This window comes from Taurulus bubalis, assembly GCF_910589615.1.
Source record: "Taurulus bubalis genome assembly, chromosome: 7".
Classification (NCBI taxonomy): domain Eukaryota; kingdom Metazoa; phylum Chordata; class Actinopteri; order Perciformes; family Cottidae; genus Taurulus; species Taurulus bubalis.
In genome coordinates, this window is record NC_136595.1 from 15,955,018 (window position 1) to 15,967,850 (window position 12,833).

General features: G+C 40.7%; 1 protein-coding gene across 1 annotated transcript in view; it reads left to right on the forward strand.

Moving 5' to 3' along the window:
- ptprsa (protein tyrosine phosphatase receptor type Sa) overlaps positions 1 to 3,539 on the forward strand; it is a gene marked incomplete at its 5' end in the record, with an annotated part of 122,664 nt that extends 119,125 nt beyond the window's left edge. Inside the window, 3 exons of the mRNA XM_079220982.1 lie at positions 60 to 214; positions 2,855 to 2,990; positions 3,242 to 3,539. Coding sequence (XP_079077108.1) covers positions 60 to 214; positions 2,855 to 2,990; positions 3,242 to 3,310 — 360 coding nt within the window. The 3' untranslated portion in view covers positions 3,311 to 3,539. The remainder of the gene's footprint in view (positions 1 to 59; positions 215 to 2,854; positions 2,991 to 3,241) is intronic.
- Between the last annotated feature and the right edge of the window lie 9,294 nt (positions 3,540 to 12,833).

Here is a 12,833-nt window from a genome sequence, read left to right on the forward strand (position 1 = left end):
TTGCTACTTCCTGACAATCTCTGTCATCTATCCTCACTTTCTTTTCTTTGTGTTTGCAGGATGGCCAGTCAAGGACAGTAAGGCAGTTCCAGTTTACTGATTGGCCAGAGCAAGGTGTGCCCAAATCCGGAGAGGGATTCATTGATTTCATCGGCCAGGTGCATAAAACCAAGGAGCAGTTTGGACAGGACGGACCAATCTCTGTCCACTGCAGGTAAGAGGTCTCACTGTCATGCTGTACCGTATTTTCTCTAATGCACTTTTTGAAATATATATTACATTTCTTTAAAAGAGGGTGAAGAAGATACTCGCATAATATGCCTTTTTTTAAAAGACAGAGAAGATTAAATACATTATTAAATCGGTTATTGTTTTTGCAGAGCAGCAACTATTGCAGTGCAGCTCTAACATCATCACCAGATACAATCCCTCCTCACCTTTTTGCCACCACCGTACACTACCTTTGCACCTCCACAGGCCCATGGCCTCCATAATTGATAAGACAGTGATGTGGCTCGGCATTTCCAAAGATGAGGCACATGAAATGATGTAGCCATCCTGTTTGGTTTTAATGGTAGCTCCGTGATACATTTTTATTTCTGTGGCTGTAGCTTCCAAGGTAACCTTCATTATTAACTTGACATGCTGGATTCAGGAATAAACCAATATTTGGTAGTGGTCAACACCAAGGCCTCTGGTTTTTCTTATTCATCAATAGACCTTGAGTGGGATTGGTCTGAATGAGATGTTGCCTTTTGTTGCCAGACATTGGACATCTTTAAAAGGCTTGTTTTTGTATGCTCTGCAAGACTAGTAAAGAAAGAAAGAAACGTCTATAAATTTCTTTAAAAAAAGGCACGCACCTGTCTGCGACCCATTATACATGGCGTTTTCATGGTTTGGCATTCAGGAAAAGCTTTAAGACAACAATTATTGTTATGAATGTGGTAGTTTTAACACGTTGAATAATTTTCTTGCTGTCTCATAAACATGGTTGTGACATATTAGGTGTCACTTTTTCTCCACATTTCTATCGCAAAAGGCGCCATGATATCATGAAACATGACATCACCTCCCCTGTATTAAAAAGCAATGATGTCACCAGCAGGGAAATAGCCCCTTGGGAATTGTAGGATGTGTCAGGGAAGCTCCAATAAGACTGAGTTATTCTTCCCTTACATGAGTCCTAAGAGTTATTGTAGGGGGAGAGAGCGAAAGGATTGGTTATTGCAGGAGGAATTGTAGGACACGAATATTAAACTGGTCTGCAAGAGCCCGGCGACGGTGTTGTATTCAGCTGCCAAATGCACAGTTACGGCATCCTTGACACATCTCAGTGAACCCTGTTAGATTTTTTTTAAGCACCATAAGAGGATTAATACAAAACGCCTTCAGCCTAGAGTGCAGTAAATCATTAGAATTGTGTGCTGTTAATCGGGTACTTAAGTCACCTGCAGCCTTTTTAAAATACTTTGCAGTCATTTTGTTCTTTTTTTCATGAGCAGTGTCACTGTCTAAAGGCAGATATCTAATTTTGTAAAGAAGTTTCTCTTGAGTAGTGATTTGAAGAAAAAAAATGAATTAAGCTTTAGGTTTTTTTTGTCTTGTCACCAACATAGCCACCTCCTGCTCCTTCCTATGATCCTCCTTCCTCCTTCAGGCTTTTCATCTCTGAGTGGAGAGCTTATGCTTTTCTTTTACTCTTTCGTCTTCTGTCACCGGCCTTCCTCGTCTGTCATCCCTCTGTTTATTTCTTAATCTTCTCTCTCTCTCTTTCTCTCCACCCATCCATCCATTCCCCTCAGCCCTCCTTTCTCCCACTCCCACCCTCTATTATTCTTCCTCCTCCTCTTCCCTCCTCAGCCACTATCTAATAGACCCACATGCTTTTTGTCATTAATTGCCTGATTACTTCCTGTGAATGGGGACACCAAATCCTCTCAGTCTGCAACGGCTCGGCGAGCCTTCAGATTTGGAGAGTTGATCTTTCGAGGGAGAGTGAGAGAGAGAGGGGAGCTCTGAGTGAGTTTAAGAGTCCATGTGACAAGCTGTGACCGACTCCCAGGAAGAGGCTTTGGGTGGGCTGAGAGATACTGCGGCATGGGGGTTGGTCGTATGTTCTGCATGATATAGCTCAAAACCTACTATGTTCGATATTCATTTATAGTTAAATAATACAAGTCTTCTTTCGTCCTACGTCTAGCTTTGTCCCCCAACAGACATATACTTTTAGGCATACGCACACAAACACAAACCAAAAGCGAGCAGCTATAGCTTTCATTCTTCACTCAACAAAATTGCTTTGGAGGTTGGAAGAAGCCCAAATAAATCTGTTGTCATATCAATTATTGTTCCATTGGTGAAGTGGAAGTCATTTCACAGCAAAGCAGCTTAGAGAGGCAGCTCTCAAGTATTTCAGGATCTGAGTTAAGACGCAGTATTTCTGGAGAGCAGCAGCAGGCTGGGTTTCTCGACACATGGGAGGGGCTTAATGACAAAATGTTTGCCTGGTTGTTTGTGTGCCTGATTTGGAGTCCGTCTGTGTGTCCTTGAGGGCTCTTTGTGTGTTTGACGAGAAGTCAAAGTGGATTCACACATGCAAATTGCGTCCTTGCCATCACCACTGTTGTGTTACCCTGCCGCAGGATTTCTGGCCATCAAAGAACGGTTAACTCTTTAAAGCAGGCAGAGCTGGTCCTGGTCTTGGTTGGACTAATATAGAATCACAGAGTGCTAACAAACATACATAATATGGAACCAGAGAAGATCAGAAAGCTCAAATAAAGATTTACCAATTAGTCCAGACATATCTATTACATCCTTATTAATTTACATTGTCGTTATGTGTTTCCAGTGCTGGCGTGGGCAGGACCGGAGTCTTCATCACCCTCAGTATCGTCCTGGAGCGAATGCGCTATGAAGGCGTGGTTGATATCTTCCAGACAGTGAAGATGCTGCGGACACAGAGGCCAGCCATGGTCCAGACTGAGGTCAGTGGTCACACAGATACTCAAAAAAAAAACACAGCTTCTGCTAACGTAATTGTACAATAGTTTAATGTAGTTTGGCGACTAAGCGCCACAGATATGTTAAAAGACCTGCAGCTTAACTCAATTCAGTAATTAATTATACCAAAGATGTTATTGCCTGAGGTATTATGTTTTGAAGCATACAACCTTGAGGCGGTAATTCAAATTTTCTGATGCATTTTTTCTTGCATGTTTGTGTTTCATCCCTACAGGATGAGTACCAATTCTGCTACCACGCAGCTCTGGAGTACTTAGGAAGCTTTGATCACTATGCAACGTAAAAAGCCATCTCTTCCCCCCAGAATCCTGTCGCCCCCTTCAACAGTCTCCTGAGCCATAGAAACTTTGAAATTTTAAACGACGAAAGCAGACGGCGATAACACCATCCCTAATTCAGACATACCAAATAGGATCCTATTGTAGATTTTTAGAAGACGACGCCCAACCAACCAGTTGAGAATAATTCCAATTTGACGAAGAGACCCTTTGTGAGGAAGCGAGGAAAATTGCCCATCATCAAGAAAAGAAAACCCTCATTCGGAAGGGAACTAGACGCCCTGGCTCAAGCTGTGAGGCGGGTATTGATCAACGTGTCAGACTGCTTACCTTACCTCAAGTGTTTCAATGTGGAGGACAATGTAAACATTCGTGGACATTTCTCTTCTTAAAAATATATTTGCGGTACAACAGTAACGAGCAACAGTGAATGAAGAAGAAGGCAACAGCAAAAATCAACGAGAGGCAGATGGATGTAGCCAAGACGGGGTGACTTTATTGTTTTTTTGATATGCATAGGTGTTAAAGGGGATTGAAGTATTTCTATCAACACATTTTGTGAGTGATATCCAGAGAAATGACCAAATTGTGTTTGCCTGTGTGAACCCAAATGGTTTTCCCCAAACTCTGGTAAGACAAAAACATCTAATCAGTGGAATCGTAACTAGCACGATAATTATACCATCTAGCATAAAATACACATTTAATGATATGCATAATTGTGTGGAAAAACACCCAACTATTAAAGTATACATCACATAACTGCCTGTCCTCAAGCACCAAGAGCTTAGAGAATACACTATTAGCGGTTGTGGGGAAGGAAGCAGCGAGACATATCTTTAGATCTGTTAGTTTCAGGAATGGTGAACTTCTGTAAAATCAGTATCCCAAGCCAGGTCACCACAGTGATGGTGAGATACCACCGCGTGTTAGAAATGCCCCAGGAGGCTCCAGCCTCAGTCACCAGAGAAATCGGGGGAAACCTTGACTGTTGCGAGAAGCTGCGGCCGGGTCGTCTTGCGGATGTTCCCGGTGGGAGGAATGGCGACCGCATCCCATGGTTTTTTACAATCACTCTTCTCCTTGGAACCATTGCATCATGGGGCTTCGGCGTTATTATCCACCATTTTCAACAAGAGATCAATCTGGTGGGCGAGAAGCTTTGGAACAAACGGAACAACCAAACAAGGATTGCCGCAGAATCTGGGCTTACTTTGTGTACAGTGACCAACGCTCGTCATCATCGTTTCAAACTTTTTCCGTCTTATGAGGAATTTTCTTTTTTTGTTAAAATCTTCTGTCAAAACCAAACATGCTGCTTATCTCGTGTATGCTGTAAGTGTGACTCTTGAGGGAGAGGAAACTGACGAACAAAAGATGCTCGCTCTGCTAACCGCTCGCGCCGTGGCGGCTATGACTGAAAGCGCATCCATATGTCACCATGATCCAACAGTGTTTTCCACCTCTCCTTTTTTCCCCAGCCTCCTCTATTATCATTTATCTCATTGTGTAAGACACTCAAGAGTGGCATAGGCCTGTTGCAATTACAAAGCTGTACGTTCATGTGGTTAACAAATTGGCCTTTAGTTCCACTGTATGTGTGTTTGGTAACAGGTGGATGAACAAAGTAGTTGCTTTGGTTTTGTCCTCCGTTTTCTAGGTGATGTCTATATGGGTGACAGGCCATATTGAATCTCGATGCCATGATGTGATAATGAAATTCTACGGTACAACTTACTTGCACATCCCAAAGGAAAAAAGAAAAAAAAACTTGAAACAAACCCCCTTCCCCCAAACAACTGCAAGTTGGATTTGACGCACTAATGTATATGTGTCAGATTAAAAAAAAGAAGTTTTCATTTTGAGATCAGTGCTTTGGAACAGACGAGTGTACGGATTCTGTGGAGGTTTCTGATGGGTGTGCACAAAAACCAGAGCGATGGACAGAACTGCGTGTAATCTTTTCTTATTTCCAAAAAAGCCTTATTGTTATTGTAACATTATGAAAACATTACTGTTGTATTATGATGACTTATTTTACATTACATAGTTGACCTTTACTTTATTTTTGGTTTAGTTTTTTAACAGATGTTGTATCACTTTTTTTTTTAAATTAGCAGGAAAAGAGAAATGCTTATTTGTTCATATTACGTTGAAAGACATTCTATTTTTTCACTTTAGAAATGTTAAGTATAACATGTCTGTGTGTACGTGTGCATATGTGTATGTACGTATACATATATACTGCACACTCACACATTCATATATATTTAAATGCAGAATATAAAGATATATCCAAACACTTAGTATTAATGACATTATTCTCCTCATCATCTTTTTTTATACCACCCACTTCTCATGTTTGAAAATATCACTTTTTATTGATTTATTTTTGTTTGTGTGTTTTTTTTGTAATCTTAGAAACTTTGTGCGTTTCTTAAAAAAAAAAGTGGAGGTGATATCGGTGCTTTGCCCGAGTCACTCACCAATGTTTAACCTCTACCCCCGGGTAGATCCTGTGTCGATGAGGAGATGCCATTTTTAAACCTTGTTGAGATTCTTTATTATCATTAACTTGTAGGCATTAGTATTCTTTTGATTATTTTAACAACTGTTGAATGATGAACTGGTCTACACAACATCTAATCAATCAAAAATGTCATAATTTAACTTTTTTGTTGTTTGCTAAATCAGCCCAACTTGACATACTGTACCTATATGACCATGTACAGACTATGACCCTCACAGTTTTTAAGAAAATCCTCTTAAGTTTTTTCTCTTTTTTTACTTTTATTATTATTTTCTGACATAATGTGGTCTTTCATTTTGTTAGATATCCACTATGATCTAGAATATACCTGTAAATAAACAAATATATAGATTATATGTATTTGTATCATTTGACCCTCAAAATTTCATACTTTGAGTGGGATCAGAATCACATCGAGGTTCTGCTCATATACGACTTCCTGGTGTTTGTAAAGCCTGTTTTTGTTCCTTCTGAAATGTTCTTTCTCCAGCCCTGCTCCCTGGTCTTTAATTACCACTCGCTTTTTTCTGCCTTTAATTTCCCCTGCTAGCAGTTAAACTGGGAAGCAAGCCAGCTACTGTTCTCACACCTATAGCCTCAATGAGGGCATGCAATCAGCATCAGAGATCTGCTGGTATAATTTAGGTGAGGATGGGATGTTAGTCCACACACTAACCATTTGAATTGCTAATCAACCATCAATTCAAGGTCCTGTTACATTCTCATGCTCAATGTGGACATGAACTGTTCCTTGCCCTGGCATTAGCAAGGGTCTACTAGAGATCAGATTTACTTTTCTCTTTCACACCATGGAACTACAGCAACTTGAGGAGTTTAAACATTGATTCTTTTTTAATTATTAGACCTTCTTATGTCAAATTATAATAAAAAAAGGTGGAGATTCTTAAATGTATCCACTAATGGGAAAAACAATAGCACCCAAAGGTGATGTTCATTCCTTAAAGGTTTCCCACAAAGCCCCAGTAAGTCCCCAGCTGTCCAACTGCCTAACATGCCAAGGTGTAATCCACAAATATACCATTGTTTTATGGACAAATGCAGCCTTGCTAAAGGCCATACATAGTTCAGTTGCAACTTGCCATGTTGATTTAATTTCTCCCTAGAGCATTTTCAAGCGTTGTGTAAACCCATACATACCATGTGTTTTTCTTCAGCCATGTTTCACTGTGGGATGCAGAAAGAAATCAGGACTCAATGAAACAGAGCAGTGCAATGCAACCAAGAGAAGACCAAGACAACCAAAAACTTGCTGCAAATTCACATTTCCAGCACGTCATTTCTGAACAGTGGAAAACCTTGAGATGTTTCATAATGAACTAAAATCCTGAACTGAAGTATTTTGGATCTCAAAAAGACTGGTAAAAATGGCCCCAATGCCAAAACTGAAACCATGGAAGTCTTTGGAAGCTTGTGCACGGTGTTACTCTTTTGACTTCATGTAAAGATGCTCGACCTATTAGAGCAGACACCAAATTTACTGGAATATGTCGCAGAATATTTGGGGGAGGTGGTTGGGGGGGACTAACAAAAAAACAACACTAACAAAAAATGGCATCAAAAAGAATAGAGCATATACAGTACATACAGGCAAAATGAAAAAGAACCCAATCTCAGCAAAATAGTTTTTCCTTTGTATAAGGGCCAAGTGCTATCACTTTCAAACTGTTACTTCTAACTGAAACAATAATTGGTTTAAAGCCACTGTGTATGTAGATATGTTGACTTTGTATTAAAGAAATGTTGTCTGAAAACCATTTTGCCTGTGATTTTTGGCTGATAAAGTATATATAAGTTGGCGCGATTCTTCAAGATATCTTTCTTCAAGTCTGATCATCTGCCTACTGTGCGTATACATATCCTGCTCTGCGTATAATATGCAAGCAGCTGGTAAGAGTTATTTAACTACAATACTTCTATTGCACCAGCACTTACTTTGTCCATCGTCCATAACACTGGAACCTGCATGAAATCTGCAACGAGAGCCCGCAGGACAAGTGGTGAAGCAGGCAGGTGGTGCAGTTCCTTTGTTGATAGATGGCTTGATTAGTTTCCTTCTATATTTGTCCATCAGCCTCTTCGCAAACATATTCCCATGGGTCCCTAAGCCCCTCTCCAAGCTTGATAAATGTCACCCAGACAGGCTGATATTGGTGCAGAGGTAAACCTTCACCTGGTTGTTCTCTCATCCATTCCAATGTCCACAAATTAAAGGGAAATAATGGTACCAAACCGTAGTGTATTGGCCTGACACTAGTGTGATTACTTAGTATAGTGCCGGTATTTGTAAAATACTTGACGTTATACCAAGACAGTACAGGGGGGAGAGAAAGTGGTGAGTTATGTTATTTTACCTTCTTTTTTTTAAAGCGTGCATTAGGTGCTTTTGTCAACACACAAAGTGTAAGATAAAGCATTGAAAATGTGTGGGTAAACGTAATTATTAAATACAGGGTATGCATATACCTAATATTGAGTGGTTGCTTGCTTATCCATTTTACACTTTAATCACAAGGTATAATACACGTTTACAAGGTAATTGCAATGCAAAAATACTTACAGTTTAACTTATTTCTAGGTACACAAAGCCCAAATGTGTTAATTTGCACTTATTACCTATACTTCTTCCCATGTACTTGCCATTAACTACCCAGTAATTATTCCATTGGTACCATGCATGTACTAAATATATACACTGTAAGAGACTAAAAAACCTAGTGGTGGTTTGGTGAAAGATCGCAAGATTTCAAGTCCTCTCTCTTCAGACCTGACTGCTCATTGCCATTTAATTCACACGTGCATCAGTTGCCGATGAGGTGCCAACGAGCTCCTTGTCACCTGAAACAGCAATCTGCTAAATCGCAAGAGGAACGTCATTTATTAAAGGCTAATGTACGCAGAATGACACCCTGTTTCAAGCATGATGTTACTAATTGTCTGCTCAGAAAACTGTTTCAGTCCATTCTTTTCTAATAGGGGCGAGCCAACAGACCGAGCGTTAGGGCAGGCGAAGAAGTGAATTAGGGCGGTGATTATGCAGTGATTCAGACAGCAGCTCATTAGGACCCAGCTAAGCAAGCAATCAACGAATCAATGTGACAGTGGACCCAAAAGCCACAGAAATTTGTAATAAATGGCAAAGCAATAAATTGGATTATCCACAGCCCTGTGGCCAAGCTCTTTCTGTTGCAAATGACAAATCAATCCAATCATATCACAAAAAAAGCCAAAAGAACCAGAAAAAGGGGCCTTGAGTTGCTCTGGACTTAGATGTTATCTGTCTGAAATGTGTACGGTTGTGGTTTTCTAGAGGTCATTCCTGTAAGATATTCAAGGCTCTAAAATATTCATGACAGGCCATTAGGTGTTTATGACCGCCTTTTATAATACGAGATTTACCGACATTTGAACTCAGCCAGAATAGTAAAGGTGTCAGAGGGGTACCATGCCACATGCCTACTGATTCACGGAGGAGAAGCCAACTCACCGTGGAGATCTTGATGTAAATGAGCAGCAAAGGAGCGATTGTAAATAAAATGCAGAGACAACAGGATTCTTTTCTTGCCTTATTGTACAAGATGGATCCACTCCATCTACTTGCATCAAATCATTATCGCTGAATGTCATTATTATGACTGGAGCACATGGTGAAGAAACACTGAAATAGATAGATAAATAGATAGATAGACAGATAGATAGACTGCTGGTCAAAAGAAATCTCCTAAAAGGAATATTGCATTCATCCTGTTAAAACTGTATTCTGCTTCCCCTCCTGAAGAAACGTCAGACCTGTTTCTAAAAAGGCGTTGCTGCCATCTGCGGGATATTATATGCTATTTCATCTTTGTGACAAACGCACTGAAGACCAAGTTCTGTTCAATTAAATCAAGGATCATTGTAATATATTGTCTTTTCCAGAGCTAGCTTATAGCTTTCTCAGTGAGAGACATACTTTGTAATTTATTTCATTATCTTCCACATTTAGATTTGATACACCAACACTTGGAATCTGTGCATTTAAAACACATAGGTGTGGCTTTGACCAAAACAACTGCAGTTTCACCCTGCAACCAGATTACATATGAAACGTACATTGTTTTGAAAAGCACCTTGAGTGCTGCATCCTCCTCCCCCCCCCCCCCCCCCCCCCCCCCGCTGTTTGAGCATCTGCCAGCAGTAAACGGTGGCATGACTCCTGTCCTGTATTTATGCTCTTGTGCTGTTATTTCCTATAATCTGTCTTGTGTTGCCCTCCATCTTCTCAGTCTCTCTATTTCCAGCCAGAGCTCCACCACTGACTGATTGCTGCTATTAAAACAGGTTCCTGCTGGAAAGGGAAGAAGGGCTATACTCTCTCATTTTCCTTTTCTGTCTTGCTCTTTTCACTCACTTCCCTCATCCACCATTTATATTTCTTCCTCTGTGCTCACTGTTAGGTGTAGCCATGCCAGAGGCCTTGTTCTAGGAACCACTCTGCTGATTGATCGCTCCAATGCTGGTCCACATATGTCTATACAAGGACCAGAAATATCTCTGACAAGAATTGCTCTCAGATAATGACTTGGCTTGGATTTAAAGACAGTAAACATTCATGGCCTACAGTAAACGTTGTACTCAAACAGAAAAGTATTATATCTCGAGAAAACTGTTCTTCTACAGTTGTTTCTAAATAAATAAATAAAAAACAGAAAACTCATTTGGACTTTGGTCTCAAATGTCAGCTAAAACACTCCTCACAAAAAAGGCTCAGGACTGTTGGGATAATGGTTCTGTAATAGGAAACGGATCGTACAAACGATGGCAGAGAGCCCAACCCCACAGTGCTATCTGCTCTGTGATGCTCTCAAGTGAATGTTACAGTAATGATGAAAGATACACGAAACCATCAGCAGTGGAACCATTAAGGCTTAGCTGTAAACATGTCCGTTTGAGCACAATTGGATCACATTCCAGTGGAGAGAGAAGCTGGGAAATTGAGTTTCGGCAAGAAGATGATGGTAATTGTTTTATAATTCTATTTTTACTAACACAGGTGGAGCTTTTGAACAGGGCTTACCATGTTCAACGTCTCATTCTAGTGGATCCACACACTGCAATTTGCATGATGCTCAGTCAGCGACATGAACCTGCAGATATGAGCCCTGTAAAAAGAGGCCGTTCAGCAAGCACTGCTTCCACTGAAGTTCAATGGGTAATAAATTGGTCTCTCTACCTGTGTCTTTATGTCGCTTTTATGTGTTTTGAGGGCAAAATCAGTCTATGTATGACGTTATGGCGCTATAAACTAGGCTAAACTACCATTCTGTATCTATCTTGTCACTGCGGTTGTGTGGCGTTATCTTAAATCATTAAATCAGGAGTTCAGTGTCTGGGCCACTGACATGAGACCTAGGAAGAGCATGACCTCTATCATGGTAAAGTGTGTCCCCTTGTGTAACAATACCTGTCATGCTGAGGCCGAATTCAGCTCCATTGCATGAGTGGAAACTTGTTTGCTGAAATGCTTCAGGCCTAACTTCCCAGTTCGGGCCATGAAGGTAAGATCCTCCGAAGAGAAGTCAACTCTCTCCCCCTAGTGTCCCAGCTGTTCTAGTACATCTTTAAAAAGGTGTATTATAGTATGCTGGGGAGAAGCCATTAGGAAGCAGGTTATTCTTAAAGAAAAGCTTGGGATCATTACTATATGGTCTTGTTTTTGTAGCTCGGGCCCTCAGATCTTTCAGTCATGATAATGTTGTGCTCACTGAAACAATTGCTTTGATGTGTACATTATAATTTGCTAAAAATAAGTTAGAGGACAAAGATTTTGCAAGTGAACCCACCTGTAATGTCACTAATAATCCCTCTTTGCAAATGACAACCAACCCCGAGTGCTCACAGGTAGGGTAAGTACGGTAGGTCAAAGTGGAAGCAGGAAGTCCGTAAAGTGTAATTGACAATACATACTCTATTTATATCTGCAAACTCCTCACTGATCTCACTGAATTCACAGTCATCATTTTTAGCAGGGGCGCCGAGCGGTCTGCCTCTGTGTTTATTTGTTTGTGTTGGCTGATACGCTTTAATTAGAATGAAGTACACTGTGTCTTTTTAGGCGATGCAGGAATGAAAGAGGAAGGCTTGGCAATGTTTCATGTCTGGGCTCACACTAAAGAAAAGATCACAATCTCCTCTGTTTGTCATAGTTTCACTCTGTGGCCAGATGCCTTCAGACTTTGTTGATAGGGCTGATGTGTTTTCTTTGTTTGGGATTTTCTGTTTGCCGTGTTTTGCCTCCCATGTTCCTGTATTGCCTTTCAACACACCTCCTCTGAATCAGAATCGTTTCCTACTCCCAGAGTTCTTCCTAACCAATCAGCTCCTTCCCTGCTGCTAATGTGTTTCCCATGCCAATAGGCTCATTCCCTTTTGTCCCCTCACCTGAGCTTCAACGCCCATCTCTCCACCCACACAAGTTTGTAGCTAAATCCTTGGTTTCACTTCCTTTTTTTGTTGGATCCTTGATTTTGCCTTGGCTGCACTGACTGTTCCCAAAGACTCACTTCCTCTTGCCTGCTCTATTCTTCATGACAGAAGGATCCAATCAGCCATGGGCCCAGCAGGTGATCTTCTTCAGCTGACTTTTTATCTCATGTGCCATCGCAATCCAGGTTTGAATAATGGAGAGACTTGGACCCCTCTTTTTGGGGGGCACAAAAGGTAAAAACAACAGATTTGGGGAGGGGAGGGGGGTCAAAATATGAATGTATCAGTGTTACCTGTTTGCCTGATCGTAAATATTACAATATTTTCCCGAAATTCATGTCTGAATCTTGTAATAGGATTTGCATACACCCCTAAAGTGGATCATACCATTTCTTAACCGGTCATTGACGTTAGTCGAACTGTCTGTCCTTTGATGCTTCTTTTGATGTGAAGCTCAAGCCAGTGGAGACACTAATGTGAGTAGCTGCAATAGCTGTCTAGCTACTTTAATACAC